This window comes from Ochotona princeps, chromosome 12 (assembly GCF_030435755.1).
Source record: "Ochotona princeps isolate mOchPri1 chromosome 12, mOchPri1.hap1, whole genome shotgun sequence".
Classification (NCBI taxonomy): domain Eukaryota; kingdom Metazoa; phylum Chordata; class Mammalia; order Lagomorpha; family Ochotonidae; genus Ochotona; species Ochotona princeps.
In genome coordinates, this window is record NC_080843.1 from 12790003 (window position 1) to 12805821 (window position 15819).

The 15819-nt window shown below is 48.8% G+C and overlaps 1 protein-coding gene across 2 annotated transcripts in view; it reads left to right on the forward strand.

Moving 5' to 3' along the window:
• Positions 1 to 15819, forward strand: part of ABCC4 (ATP binding cassette subfamily C member 4) — a 237727-nt gene that overhangs the window by 107660 nt on the left and 114248 nt on the right. For both annotated transcript variants that reach the window (XM_058670536.1, XM_058670537.1), the window contains 8 exons: positions 191 to 285; positions 474 to 560; positions 5592 to 5688; positions 8969 to 9178; positions 10347 to 10487; positions 10793 to 10830; positions 11205 to 11299; positions 13335 to 13481. In XM_058670536.1, coding sequence (XP_058526519.1) covers positions 191 to 285; positions 474 to 560; positions 5592 to 5688; positions 8969 to 9178; positions 10347 to 10487; positions 10793 to 10830; positions 11205 to 11299; positions 13335 to 13481 — 910 coding nt within the window. The remainder of the gene's footprint in view (positions 1 to 190; positions 286 to 473; positions 561 to 5591; positions 5689 to 8968; positions 9179 to 10346; positions 10488 to 10792; positions 10831 to 11204; positions 11300 to 13334; positions 13482 to 15819) is intronic.

Genomic DNA, 15819 nt, shown 5'->3' on the forward strand with positions numbered 1-15819 from the left:
GGTTAGGTGCACACATGTTCTGCAGCATTAAAATAAACACAGAGCCTGCGAGATTGTTGGAAAGGTTCAGTGTTACCATTCAGTCAATTCGGAACGTGTCCATTGCTGTTGATGACATGTGTTGTCTTCTGATAGACAGCTGTGCCAAGCTTAGGCTGACAGTGGGAGACCCACATCTTTCTCCACACAGGATTTACAGCTCTTGGAGGACGGAGATCTGACTATGATAGGAGATCGGGGAGCCACGCTGAGCGGAGGGCAGAAAGCGCGGATCAACCTGGCCAGGTATGCCACCTCTCTACCACTTGCACACCGCCGCGCCTCTGCTAGAGGGGATGTGCTTGCGGACCCTGCCTGTGGGAAGTGTGGGGCCTGCTTATTGGTGGGTGCTGGACTTGGCAGTTGTAGGTGCTGTTGTGGTTCCTGGGGGAGTGTCAGATGGGGACCACTCCTCCCCTGACGTCTCGTTCCAGGGCAGTGTATCAGGATGCCGACATCTACCTCATGGATGATCCTCTCAGCGCGGTCGATGCTGAAGTCAGCAGGCACTTGTTCCAGCAGTGAGTTGACATGTATTTTCTGCCATTTCTGCTTTCCAAGAACTGTCCTGGGTTGTAGCTTTGGGCAACTCAACTTCCCTTTCCTATGGGTAACCCACACCTTCCTCCCAGAAGATTGCTTTCGCACAAATATGAGACCTAAGGCAGGAGAATACACAGGCTGATGGCAGGGAGCTGAGAGCATGCTTTAGGGAGCTGAGAAGTGCATGGCAATTTAGGCTTGCTTTTCTGTCTGCTGCTTGAGTTGACCACCAAGACACGGTGGCTGGATGCAGATCGAGGAGGAAGAAACGTGGTGCGGGGTGCTTCAGTGGCTGGATAGGGCTCGGCAGTTCCCGGGCTGGACTGTTTATTCTTGCCTTTCTCGTTGGTTTATGGTTCATTGGAAATATGATTTTAGGGCCAGGGGAAGGCCTTGAGGTTATTGCAAAAAACAAATAAACAAAAAAAAAAAAACCTTGAGGTTTTTATTTACCCTGAAGGTTTGGAAAGAATTAGTGGTGTCTGGAACAGTGGTCTCTTTGGTATCAGAGTGTGACTCGAGGGTTATCCTGTTGCCTTTCGGATGCTTAGTAAAAGTAACACTCATGACCCTTGGTGGAGAATATTAGCTTATGTTGGAAACTGGGGCTCCAGCCTCTGACCTGAGTCCTGATTTTGCACCTGGGTGTTTCTGGAATGTGTTTTCATTGGCTCTTGGTTAACCACAGAGCCACGAGGTAGAATGACTCTGAGATGGTGTGTGTGTGTGTTTGTGTGTGTGTGTGTATGTGTGTGTGTATTATAATGGTAGGTGCTGCCTGATACTTCCTCTGTGGTTGTGACTGGCTTTTGTGAAAGCATGGTGAACCTGGTCTAGCTTAAAGGACATCCAGAGGGACCAGTGTCATGGGGCTGTGGATTGAGCTGTGTATTGAACTGCTGCTTGCACTATTTCAGAGTGCTGGCTTGAATCCTTGTCGCCTTACTTTTTTTTTTTTTTAAGATTTAATTTTTTGCAAAGTCAGGTATAGAGAAGAGGAGAGATAGGAAGATCTTCCGTCCAATGATTCACTCCCCAAGTGACTGCAATGGCTGGTGCTGCGCCGATCCGAGGCCAGAAGCAGGAACTTCCTCTAGGTCTCCCACACAGGTGCAGGGTTCCAAGGCTTTGGGCTGTCCTCGACTGCTTTCCCAGGCTACAAGCAGGGAGCAGGATAGGAAGTGGAGCTGCTGGGATTAAAACCAGCATATGAGGTCCAGGCATGTTCAAGGTGAGAACTTTAGCCGCTAGGCCATGGTGCCAGGCCTGCCCTACTTTTGACATAGTTCCCTGCCAACCTGCTTGGAAAAGCAATGGAGGATGGCCCAAGTACATGGGAGACCTACATGGGGTTCCTGATTCTCAGCTGTAGCCACACTTGACTTTGGCTATGGACATTTGAGGAGTGAACCAGAAGATGGAAGATCACCCTCTCTAGATATCTCTGTCATTCTTCATTTCAAACAAATAAATAATTGTTAGATTTTTTAACCTTAATAAGCAGCATCCAGAACTTCTCTCCCTCCATTTAACTTCCTTTTGGTTGTTTACCTTGTGCGTCCCAGTGAGCCCTTTGAGCTTCGCTGCTACATGGCCGACTCAGCTCCCTTAACCATTGCCTATTGCTTCCCAGGCTGGCATTAGCCAGGGGCTGGAGCAGCTCTGGGCATTAAACCCAGGTGCTCTGCTGGGAGATGCAGGCATTTTAACTAGCATCTGAGCTGTCAGGCCGTACACCAACCCGTTACATTATCTTTTAATTCAGTTTATCCACAAGCGTTTGGAAGCCCACTGATGTTGCCAGGATGCCATACAAATTGGCACATGAGTTCTTTCCCCAGCGTGGGACTCTGGTTGTGGGAGTAGGGTGTCATTGCATGTTTCCCTAGTAGAGTGTGCAAGTGAAGTGTGCCTAGAACTGGGGTGATGAGAGCGTTCTGGAAGCAGGTGATGGCGATGGTAGCAGAACAGCGTAAATGTGCCTAACGGTACTCGCGTACCTGTTAATGGTGAAAACGGTAAGTTACGCTTTATTGCCACAACAGGAACAAGCATGGTGGCATTGAGTCTTCTGGATGACCGAGAGCAGGAGCAGCTGCCCTTGGCCTTGGCCTAGCCCTTGTCTCTGACCCTCCTCACCTACCTTGATGGATCTCTCCTTGGGCAGAGAGGGGCTTTCTGTGGCTTGCTTGAGTCTTGTATGGGTACACTCAAGTCCTCCATCGCTCACAGAACAACTCCTGATGGGGCACAGTGTTCATCGCCTGGAAGGGAGGGCTGGGGAGGGCATTCTGATTCCTGGGTATCTGTGTGTCACAGATGCACCTCCCCCATGTTTTTTTCTTTTTTGGGGGACACTGGAGGTATTTATAAAGTCCTCTCGCACCTGTAAGGTTTAATACCTTTGGATATACACTTGATAGAAGCCAGCTTATGAAAATAGTTGTTTGCTAATTGGAAGCGCATTCTTTGGGGAAACTTAGAGCAGGGCACACGAACCCAATTTAGGAAATCACTCAGCAGTGATTGGAGAATGTTCTTAACGAGTTAGAAAATTGGATTGAACACTATGCTATGAAAGATGGTGGTTGTGTAGAAGCTTAAGAAATGTGAAGTGTTTTGTATTAAAAGTGAGTGAATTACACTTCTACTTGCCATTCACAGTTTTACTTCAATCATGAATATATGTCCATGGTTATCAAGCTTTGTGAGTTTTACAACTGCATGTTGTAAATGATAAGTGGGTTTTGTTGCATCCTGAAGGCCCGGGGCCCTTAACGGTAATCAGTCGGATCTGCCATGAGCTGTGGCTGCAGCCCTTTATCGGAAAGCCTCATCTCTCAGCCTCCTGCAAAAGGAGTTCTCTGGGTCTGGCCTCCTCATGCGAGGCCTGAATTCAGGGTGCTGTCACAGAAGGCTGTCGGAAGGTGGTTTCTGAGGAGCAGAGGTGGACATAGCGGCAGCCAGCATGGTGTCAGCTCCAGGCTAACTGCGAGCCAGACAACAGCCTACCACCCTGCACCTCCCCCCTTAAAGGCCTTACCTCTAGATGTCTTCGACCTGAGGATGTGGGGAACATTGAGCCCTGTTTCAGCCCTTCACAGGCTCCTCCCACCTTCTAGATACAATACTGAGTCCTCAAATGGCTGACCCTATGGACTCAGCACTGTAGCCAGGTGACTTCACTCAGGCATGCCTGTTCTTACATCTGCCTGTGTGCAAGGTTCACGTTCCTTCATATGCCAGTGCCTTGGAGAAAGGTGGACTCAGACCCCGCCCATATGGCTTTTCCTCCTCCACCTGCAGGGGACAGTGTGTCCTACCTATTGGCTCACAGCTCTTCATTGGGTGACTGTCCATCTTTATTTAAGTCACTGTTGAATTAATCAGTGTGTTTATGCCGTGAGTTGGGATTTTTTTTTCTTTTGAAAAATTGAGCTGTGTTTTCCTGTAGATTAAAAAAAAAGGTTTGGGGAGATTTTTAAATCACCCTGTTAATTTCAGTCCTTTGTGCGACCTTATATGTGAAGGCAGATCTTAGATATACATCACGTATATAAGACCTCCTTGGACAAAGTTGCTATCGCCTATTGGGTTCGATGGTTAACATTTCCCTTCAGTTGGTTAGAAAGAGAGATTTATGGCAGGTGATTTTGAATTAAGGATAAACAATCCCATTAAAAGCTTGAGCGCCAAGCCCGAAGAGGGATTTACTAGGTTGAGAAACTTGGGTATGAAGTCAGCCAAGTTAAGACATGTCTAGAGGGAAACGTTAATCCTGCTTGAGTGAGAGAGTGGAGTCAGAGTTTATTCCTCTGCACTCAGAGACTTGGTCTGATCTTGGGTCTAGCCCCCAAGTGTCCCCTTTAGGACTTTCTTAGCATGAGTGAAAAGCAGATGATTAGTTGTGGCCTCAGGAGGCAATTGCAGGGTGAAGCTAACTGTCAGTTAGCTTCTGGGCTCTGTTTGTAGGTTCGTGTTTCTGCGTTCCATGACATGCAGTGTGTTCCCAGTGCCTTTAGCTGACGATGGCATCACCAAGGTGCACAGAGGCTCAGCCACCGGCCCGGCTCTGCCAGGCCAGTGGAAGGTGGGGTGGAGCTCTGTTCTGCTCTGGCTCCTTCAGCACGTTGTCTGGACACCCATCTTCCTGACTTGGGTTCTGTGCAGGGAGCTGCGAACCCAGAGTCTCTGCTGGGAACTCCAACTCTGCTTCCCCCAGTCCTGTGCGGGAGGCTGCTTGCCCTCCCGCCTGGGAGTGGGGGCTGGGCTGAACTCTCAGGGGACCTTGGAGGAACTTGTGACGATGTACTGCAGGGGTGAATATTGGGGGGCATGGTGACCTTTGACCCAGGGGAGGAAGAACACTGTGTTCTGGACATTTGGATTGTGTCCTTTCATTTTCTTGTAGGAAGGTGTCCTACAAGGAAAAGATGGCCCTAAGGAAAGAGAATGGGCTTCCTGGCTGGGACTGGGAGTGTCATGGAGACCAACTTGGGCCTTGCTAGCGTGTATTTTTCTGTTATGTGGGAAGAGGGATCTAGAAAATGCACTCTGGCAGAGATTGTGTTGAGGAATCTAGACGTATTTGAGTGTGTGTGTGTGTGTGTGTGTGTGTGTGTGTCTCCACAGGAAACTGGCTAAGAAGCCCTGCACGTTGGTCTGACTCCGACTACCTCTCCCTTGTTCCTGGTGTTTTCACTAAGTGAGGTGTGGGTTGACTGGCTGTCATCGTAAGATGCCCAAGTCAGTGTTACACTGAGCTTCAGAAGGAAAGCTCGGCGGTTACCACACCCTGGGCCAGCGCATTGTGCGCAGTCTCGGGGTGAGGCTCGGCTTTGCTGCTGGTGAGCCTGAGGCTCTCAGCTCCCTTTGACTTGGGTTATGCATGCGGTGTTTACGTTTGTGTTTAAACCATGCGTGTTTGACGGCCGTGCTGTGTTTATGCACGTTTTCCCATTGGGAGCACCCTCACTAATGTGTTTGTGTTGTGCCCTTTACATTTCTAGGTGCATCTGCCAAGCCTTGCACGAGAAGATCACAATTTTAGTGACTCATCAGTTGCAGTACCTAAAAGCTGCAAGTCACATCCTGATACTAAAAGATGTAAGTAATTTCTGGAAGGCGGTGGACCTCCCTTGCCCTCTGTTGGAGGAGGACATCTCCACAGGCTGCCTGCTGTGGGCAGTCGGGGCAGCTCTTCCTTCCTTGGTTTCATGTCACCTCAGATTCGAAGGCCTGGTAGAAATGTCACTCTTGCATTCGAAGCCAGGTGGCTCTAGCACATACTAGATTGTTGCATCAGAATTACTAAATTGTAGTGGTTCTGGTGAAATCATGAGAGATAATGATGCTAGGAAAAAAAAGGAAAAAAAAAAAGAAAAAGAAAGATAATGATGCTGCTTTAAGAATAGCTTCTTGTTCTCTTCCTTCCATGACTTCAAGTTACTTACCATGTACAAACAGGAAGGCCCTTTTGTGTCTTTTTCATTTTTATTCACTGTTTGCTCAACAAACATCCTGCATTAGTGACACAGCAGGGCACCCACTGGGCCCAGCACCCACTCTTCTGATGTAGCCCATGGCTGGTCTTTGGCCTTTGTAGGAGAAGCACCTCCTTGCTACCCTAGGCCCTTCACACCTCCTGGGAATGGGTGCTGTGATGGAGACAGGAGGCGGGGGCTGGTGCCTGGGCACCTCAGTGACACACAAATGGAGGTTCTGCCTGTGCAGTCACCTCGTGGGGAGACGCATCTGCCACAGGGGCACCTGGTAGGTCCCTAAGCAAGGAAGTCACTGCCATGTTTGGACAGATGGAACGGAAGTGGCCTGACTGGAGCTGAGCTACTTGGAGCAAGTATGGTGGGAGTTGGGCTCAGGGCAGTAATCAGTGGCGCTGGCACGGGGCTGGCGTAGCCAGGGCAGAATTTGTGGTTTTAGAAGATGCCTGTTGATGTTTGCTGGAAGAGAGACAATGCAAACAGGATTGTACAGTTGCAGCAGACACAGGTGGGGGCTTAGGCTAGAGCATTGGGAAGGTGGTACCACAGTGCAAATGACTTGCCATGGCAGGTGTCTAGTCTCTCACCGTCCTACAGGCTGCAAGTCTGACTGCAAGGTGTTGGCTGGGCTGTGCCCTCTGATGACCCAGGCGAGACTCCCTCCTCACCTCTGACACCTTCTGGGGTTTTGCGGGCTGTTCTTGTTGCTATTGGGCTGCCTCTGCTGTCCCAGGGCGTTGTCCCTCTGTGTCTGCATTTCTTCTCAGCAGGGGATGTCAGTCGTGTGGGACTGAGGGTCCACCCTAAGTCAATTGAACTTGATTATATCTGCAAGGATCCTACTTCTAGACAAGGTCCTATTTACAGGAGTTCTTGAATTTACGTCTTGGGGCTAACCATTCAAGCCACAGCAGCTGGTGTGATGGGGAAGTGAGTGGGGGGTCCATGGGAATCCTTCAGATGCTCATCTCGTTGGTCTCTGTGCCTTGGCACCCTGTCGTTGTCCCTCGGCTGTTCCCCTAGCCCTGGTTGAATCCCACGCGGTAGGTCTGAAAGCCCCTTGGTTCCTTCCCCCACCCACAATCTTGTAGCAAATGATGGAAGCAAGCAGTAGTGAAAATTAACTAACTTCCCAAGCTCTGAGTGCACCATTGTCAGAGAACACACATTTCACGTTATTGTGATAGACCAGGTTTATAATGGCAGCAGCAGTCTTGCATGTTTAGGTCTGAATGCTTAACGTGGCTGCTGGGGAGCCTGTGTGAAGGGCTGCTGCATTCCCTGTGGGAGCTGTCTGCTCTGCAAGGAGCAGGAGCTCAGGTGCCTCAAACTTGAAAACAATGTCACCTGCAGAGAAGCTCAGGCAGCACAGCTCAAATGTCTGGAACACCAGGAGCGCAGAATCAGCAGGTGGCAGAATAACCTTCTCGCCCATCCTGGATGCCTTGAGGTCCTCTTGGGGGCCTGTTTTGCAAAATTCTTCAACTTCAGTGCTTTCAAAAGAACCTGGTATCCCTCGTGGGCACCCTGGGGTGAATTGAAATCTCTCCTCACTGTTGGGCTGATCTTGCTTAACAGCTGCTTAAAATCAGACTGCTCCTTGCAGTCCTTATCTGACTTGCTGGTCCTTGACTTTTCAGGCAAATTTCTTCTTCTTCTTTTTTTAAAGATTTATTTATTTATTTATTGAAAGTCAGACATACAGAGATGAGGAGAGACAGAGAGGGAGATCTTCTGTCTGATGACTCATTCCCCAAGTGACCGCAATGGCAAGTGCTGCGCCAATCTGAAGCCAGGAGCCTCTTCCAGATCTCCCACGTGGGTGCAGGATCCCAAGGCTTGGGCCGTCTTCGACTGCTTTCCCAGGCCACAAGCAAGGAGCTGGATGGGAAGTGGGGCTGCCGGGTTTAGAAACGGCGCCCAAATAGGATCCAGGCGCGTTCAAGGTGAGGACTTTAGCCACTAGGCCACTGTGCTGGGCCCATTTCAGTCCCTTCCTGGGACGCCAGCGGTAGTTTTCCTTGTATGTCTTGTAGGTGCAAAGTGGAAAGTGGTAATTGTCATGAAATAAGGCATCTGAGTTCTCCCTGCTAGGTGGGACCATGCACCCACCACCTTTATCATGAATAATGTTCTAGTCTTTGTTACCATGCTGCTCCAAATAAACCAAAGCATCATGGGATTTTTCTCAGAGGAGCGCCTTATGGGTGGTAGGGTTGGGGTAGCAGGCAGGGAGGCCATCCTTTGATTTGCTTTGCACCCTGGATTTGGCTTAGTGTTTTTCGGTGGTTCCTGGTGCAGTAATTCATTTGGTTTCCTTTCACAGAGTGCACACATGGAACTGAGGTTTGTACGTTATTCCCAACGGCTTAGTAAGCAAGGAACACCGTGTGATGAGGTGTCCGTGGAGTGTTCAGTCAGGAGGTTCCTGAGTTTGCAGGGCAGTTCTGAAGCGAAGAGCAGGAAGCTGCAGCTCCTGGAAAGCTGTGCCTGCAGCTCGCTTCCCCAGGTCTGCTCCCAGCGAGAGGGACAAGGGCCAGCTGAGGCTTGCCGAGCGACTCCTCAGCAAAGGTGCTGGCCACCTTCCCATCCGTCCTCCTGCTTTGCTGAAATCCGTCTTCCAAGTGGCTGCTTATTTCCTTCTTATCTATGTGGTGTATTTCAGCTTCTGGTTCTGCAGTGAGACTGCTAACACCTTTCTTTTTTGTCCTCCGTCACCCAGTGCTTGACAGAAGCCAAACACAACTGCAAGTCGGAGTGACTTGTCCTAGATTTGTCAACCAGAATCTCAGCTCTAAGGATGACCTTAATGTTTTTGGTTAGTACGAGAGCAGACTGGTGCTATCATATGCACATATATTCCTCTAAAATTCTTTGTATTTCAGGGAGAAATGGTGCAGAAAGGAACCTACACCGAGTTCCTGAAATCTGGGGTAGATTTTGGTTCCCTTTTAAAGAAGGAAAATGAGGAAGCCGAGCCGTCTGCCCTTCCTGGGACGCCCACCCTGAGGAATCGGACCTTCTCGGAGTCTTCGGTGTGGTCTCAGCAGTCATCCAAACCCTCCCTCAAAGACGGCGCCCCCGAGGGCCAGGAAGTGAGTGTCTGCATTGCCACACCTTACCCTGGTTTTGTTTGTGGGCTATACTTGGCCTGGTAGACCTTTGACCTGCTCACTTCGTTTGTCCCAGGCTGGACGTTGGAACCAAGCTCCATGCAGTAGGTAGAATCAAACAGAAAACGGGGAAAGGCTTGGTTGGGTGATCTCCTTTGGTTGTGATGCCATATGACCTGAAGCTGACTGTGTCTCTTGCCGAATCTAGAACTCTTACATTTACTGTAGGCAAATCCTGCATGTTCTGGTGGCCTCCATGCTTATAGGTGTTGAATTGGAAGCCTTCCCCCACAACACACACACACACACACACACCTCAGACCAACCTGTCTTGGCTCACATAAAGTCAGCCACCTCTCCTCTTTGTGGAAATGTTTTCACACTGCAAGTCATCAGTAGGATTCCTTGGCCCTATTTTTCAGTGGTTTATGTTAAGCCAGAAATAGTGTGTGCAAGGACATGGAAGCGCCCGGCCTGTGGTAGGTAGTCTTCAGTGTGGTGTTATTCCCATCTTCCTTTTCTCCCTTTAAGACTGGGAACCACATCCCATTCATATTTTACTCTCCACTGGTCACCATACACCATACAGCACATCCCAAGTTCTCCAGACAGAAATGCAGAACTCCCTTGGAAATATGTTCAGGGAAAATAGCCAAACCCTCAACTGAATTATTTTGATAGAAACAGATCCCTTTGCTTTCCGTAACTGTATATTATCCATATAATCTTTGTGAACTAAGTTCCTGTATTTATGTTTGTTCATGTCTTTGATTAACAATCTCAAGAGGCACATTTATTCCACGCCTCTCTGTGTATTATTTTGGAGAGAGATGCTGCACTTATGGTTGATGTGTTAGCCATATGCTGGAAACCATGAGGGACCTCATCATGCTGCAGAATCATGCCATAGAATGCATTTGTTATTTCCTGACTACACTCCTAGATGTGGGCTGGCTGGGTCCAAGGGTGAGTGTATGTGTGTGGAGGGCAGGGAGCTTGGCTCGATCTTGCAGACCTTTCTACATGGCTGCAACACGTTTGCTACTCCAACCCTTTGTGGGGAACATACCCAGCTCCCCAGTGCAGTGCATTGGCAACTGTGGGAGCTGTTTTGTCGTCTGCCTTGTCTCTCACTGCGCTTCTTCTTCAGGCTGAGAATCCTCAAGTGGCGCTGACTGAGGAGAGTCGTTCTGAAGGCAAGATTAGCTTTAAGGCCTATAAGAATTACTTCAGAGCCGGCGCTCACTGGTTTACCATCATTCTGCTTCTTCTGCTAAACCTTGCAGCCCAGGTGAGTCGGGGGCTGCGTTTTGTACCCTCAGGTTATTAGTTATTTATTCACTTGGAGATTGCATTGAGGGGACAAAATGAGCAGTGCTTCCTGGGCCTTAGCCTCCAGAAGCATCGTTTAAAGATCTCCCAGTGTGCTGTGCGTTATTTCCTTGACCTCTTATTATCTGGGAAGCTGGGCTCTGCACAGCCCCGAGTCACTGGTACCCTCTCCTCCGAGCTCGGCATCCTTTCTTTGGTTTTTGTGTTGTAGTGATTAAGCATTTTGCATTGCCAATGCTGAGTTTTCCGGTTCCCCTTCTGTAGGTGGCCTATGTGCTGCAGGATTGGTGGCTGTCATACTGGTGAGTTGTTTCTGGTCCAGCTCGGAGGGGTCAAGCCGACAGGAAGCCCTGCTTTTCTGGTGGGTGGTGGTAATGGTGGTGGGAGAGTTTGTTCAGCCTTTTCTTGTAAGCTTCACATTGTAGTTCATCTTGCTAGTGGAGTGCGACCCTAGTGGCCACTACCCACATCTAGCCCTCAGTAGTGTGTTGAGAACTCCCGAGTCATGATTCACGTTGGGTTTTTCTAAGGTGGATAGACCCAGGCCTGTGTGAGGCCAGAGTCATCCTCCAGCATACAGCATCGCTCCCAGTGTGAGGTCCACTTGGTTTAGTTTTTGTGTAAATGGCACCCATGTTTTAATACTTTTTTTTTTAACCTCTCCCCTGTGCCACAGGGCAAATGAACAGAGTGCCCTAAATGTCACCATAGACGGACAAGGGAATGTAACTGAGAAGCTGGATCTTACCTGGTACTTGAGCATTTATTCAGGTAAATTCGTGTTACTGGGTCTGTCCCGTGAGGGTCTGCGGGGCGGCCCATCAGCAGCCTGTGTGCGTAAGCAGGGCTTCCGGGAGCAATGCGGTAATGACCTAGTGGACTAGAGGGCTCAGTCACATAGGCTTTGAATTAATTAGAATTATAATAATTATTATTTTTTTCAATCTACCAAAACAAGGAGATTGAATTGAAGACTCTCAATTTGCTCTGCTCTGGATTTTGGAAGTGAAACTAGGATTGAGCATTCAGAAAACCAGCCACTGGAAATATATGCCTAGTGTCTATTCTAATAGGTTGCTTTCACTAAATCTTCTATCATTATATGGATGGGCAAGGGGATTAGAAACGGATCCCCACGCCGGTAGTTCGGATTGTTCCAATCCTGTCTGGGCAAACTCCGGCTTTTATACTGAACTCAGATGAATCCTCTGGCAACAATTGCCCACCCCCCACAAGTAGAAGCGTTATTCCTCACAGGTAGTCAAAGCTTCCTTCATCCTCCTCCTCCTCTCTTGGCGCTCACTAATGACCTAAGAAAGAAGCAAAGCAGGGAAACAGCGTGTCTGGGGGTTAGGGCTGCTCCTCCGCCCTACCCTGAGTTCCCAGGGTTATCGCGCCCCCACCTGGGCGACGCATGGAACATGTGGCGTGCCAGCCTCACCCTCGCACCATACTGTTTTCACAGGATGCCTAGACTGCATGTGGCGTCACATAGTTTGGAAAGACAACCCTCATCTAATGAAATGTTGAAGTTCCCACAGATGCTTTCCTCCGAGATGTCGAGGGAGTTGTCTCAGAAATCAGACACTGAAAGTCTGTAACTCTCGCTAGGATGTCCGAATCCGTCAGCTGTTAAGCTGCAGGAGTGGTGGGCTTTGCAAGGCCGAGAGGAGGAGGGAAGCCAGCTGTGTTATGTATTCATGAGGGATGGGCAGCAAGGGAGCCACCCAGACATGGTGTTGAGGAGACAGTAAGATGTCTTTCAAAGAGGAAGTATTTCTAACCCAAGTGACCTCCCTATGTAGTATTGGGATGAAGAGCTTTCAGTTTCTGCACACATAGTGGGTACTCGTACATGTCTTAATCAAAATCAGCTATGAAGTTTATGTCCCTCTAAAAGTGCACTGTGTGCATAGAAAACACGGAGCAGGAGATCAGTTACTTCTTTGGATTGATTATCTGGTGTTAAAGTCTGTATTTTCTTGCCATTCAGTTATTTGAGAGTTTTGGAACTTAATGTGATATTTTCAAATTCTTTAAAGCTACTTGGGCATTTTCTACAAGGAAAAGGTAAATCATTTTTCCCATTCCTTGTTAATATCACATGTGGGTATTAAAAATATGCCACATTTTTAGCTTATGTGATGTGTCGTAAATAGTATTTGGCATGTGGAAAAGGGAAGATCAGCTGCTGCTTTTTTGTTGTTTCTCTCTAAATATCTATCTATTTATTTATTTGAAAGGCAGAGTTACACACACACACACACACACACACACACACACACACCGCTTCTGTCCACTGATTCCCTCCCTCGATGGCTGCAATGGCTGGGGTTGGGCCAGGTGGAAGCCAGGAACCAGGAGCTTCTTCTGGGTCTCCTGTGTGGGTGGTGGGGCCAGAGCACGTCTTCAGTGCTTTTCTCAGGTGTTAGTAAGGAGCTGGCTGGGAGGAAGGCAGCTGGAGCTGATGCCCATGTGGGGTGTCAGCGTCCCAGGCAGGGCCTTGCCCTGCTTCATGGCAGTGGTGGCCCCGATCAGCTCCTTCTCTGGATCATTGTTCATGTTTCTGAGAAATTAAAGTATGAAAGCCTAGAATTGTAGTTTACACCTAATTTTTTTCTTCATGTAGTTTTCACTCAATGAGAGGAAAATAGATTGTCACTCTCTTAAAATACATTATGCTTTTGCAGAGTACAGTGCTTTTATTGGATGAAATAAATGAATATCTTTATAAACGACCTGCTTTAACAGTACTGAAGAAAATACAGGGGTCCCAAATTTTCTTATGGCCTTTTCTTTATTTCAGGTTTAACTGTAGCTACTGTCCTTTTCGGCATAGCAAGATCTCTGTTGGTATTCTACGTGCTTGTTAATTCTTCGCAAAATCTACACAACAAAATGTTTGAGTCCATCCTGAGAGCTCCGGTGCTGTTCTTTGACAGAAACCCCATAGGTACGTCTGATTACAAGGTCCTCTGCCCATATGTGTTGGCCACCCACTAAGGATCTGATTCCTTTTCCATCCTTGAATATGGAGGCAACTCTTGGAAGGAAGAAAATCACTACGCACGTTGATTCATTTTTCCATAAAAAAAGAGTCCAGATGGTGTTATCTTCCCAGAGCAAACATGAATGTAGGGGCCATGCAACCTTTTAGTTCACTGTGTGAGTGTCTGAGCGAATCCGCTTGCTGTGTGGCGTATGAAACACCTTTCAGTCCACATGGATGTTTTGGAAGGGAGCTTGATTGCTGGCAAGATGCTGGGGATGGTGGAGCTAAATGGGCTGGGTGTCTTTGTTGGGAAGGGCTCACTTCTCTAGACCACCGGACCTCTCGCACATGCAAGACTGTGGTGGGTTGCTTCCTTCATGAGTTGTGGAACCCGTCTGTGTGCTGAGGCATCAAGAGGTTTAGCTGTAGTGGACACTGGCTTGCATAGTACAGACATGAAGGTACCTGCCACTCAGACCCATAGCAGATGGTTTCTTTAAATGAGCATTCCTGGTGATTTCCAGTTGGCTGTGGCCTCCACCCTGAGGCCCATGTCCTGCCTGTGAAGGTGGCCTCTTAGCTTGTGTCCCTGTAGGTCCCCACTTCCATCAGTTGAGCAAAATTGCCATGAGGCCCAGAGTGGCTTTATTCATGTGGATGGTAGTGGACGACACCTACAGAGGCAGAGAGGCAGCCTGGCAGGGGTAGCTTTGACCTGACCACAACTAGACATGTCAATTCTACGGCACAGGCACCCAAGTCTCAAATCAGGATGCTGTGGTCAGCAGTGTGGACCTTGGAATTCAGTCCTGGCACTGGTGCATACTGACAGTAGCCATGGTTGTGGTGCTTCTCCAGGGCTTGGTAATGACTTTCACTGTGCCTTGGCTTTTCTAGCTGCAGAACAGGGAGACTGTTTCCATCTGCCTTGTTCCACATCCTGTGAGAATGAGGCAGAGTGTTGCACTCTCAGTGAGCCACGCAGGCTGGGCCTGATGAGTCTAAGCAGTAGGGAAAGCATCTCTTCTTTTAGGGGTCACCTCTGTGAGGGTTAAATGCACCTGCTCTGGCAGGCATCTTTCATGGATTGATTTGGTATTTGGTCCAGATACCGTGCAAGGAACTGTAAACTGCAGAGACAGTGCCGACAGAGCCGCTGTGGACAGTCTGAGTGCAGCTGCGGTGAGCGAGTGACGGGCTTCCGGGCCATATAGGCCATGCACTTAATCTGCAAACCACAGTCATGTAGTTCGGAGCATTCAGTGTGGCCATGTGCATTTCTGTTATCACAGCCTCTGAATACTTCTGATTGTGGTTCACCAGGATCCTCCTGCCCAGGGCCTGGGGACTCCTCGACATGCTGGCTGGCTTATTATGCAGACATGTGGGACACTGTCACAATCTTGGAGGTCGCTAATCTTATAGTAGCACATGCGTGTTCGTCTTGCCTCCCTGTCCTCTATCAAAGGCAGGACTTCATCCCCTCAATAAAATTGGAGCCCAAATAAATACTCCAAAGATAGTCTAGGTTGTCCAAAATATTTAGAGGTGGTGAATACTTTACCTTTTTTTAAAGGAAAGCTTTTTTAAAATATATTGCATTTTAAAGTTTTCATTTGGGTGAACATTTTGCCTCTTTGGAGACACCCCAAAGCTTTAAGTGTAGGAGTTTATATGGTATGTGGTTAAGTGGTTGGAAAGTTCTTTTTAAACCTCCCTGCCCCAAGGTTGCAAGGTAGGCAGCCACGCTGTGAGAGTTCCCTGCATGTGCTGAGGAGCCTCATGTGACCCTGTGCCTCCTGTGATGGAGGGTCACAGAGTTGTGTGCAGAGAGCTGGAGACAGGTTGGATTTCTCTTGAGTTGTTCAGAGCAAGCTCTCGCAAGAGCCCTGGGGTCAGTTCGAGCCACTTGGGAGTTTGGCATCCTGACAGCCTCTCAGATTTTTAGCAAACCAAGGAACTAGGAAAGAGGGGCATTTGGCAGGCAAGCTCTGACCTGGGGGGACAGCTGGTACAGAGTCCGGGTCAAGTTACCTAGGATCTGCCCTCCTGTCGGCAGCTCAGTGTGGGCTGTGCCCAGGTGCCCTTGTCCTGCAATCGCCCGTGGCTGCTTCCACGGCATGCCATCTCTCAGCCTTCCCCCCAGGTGCTCATCCCTGTTGCCCGTCGTTGGGAGAGTCTTTATACTTGCTCGGACCCCAGGTCCTGAAACTCTGGTGCCACCCCACTGCCATGCTCAGTTTGGTTACGGGGGTTTAAAAAAAGAGTGTGGTAAACCCGGAAGGCGCATGCTTCCTGC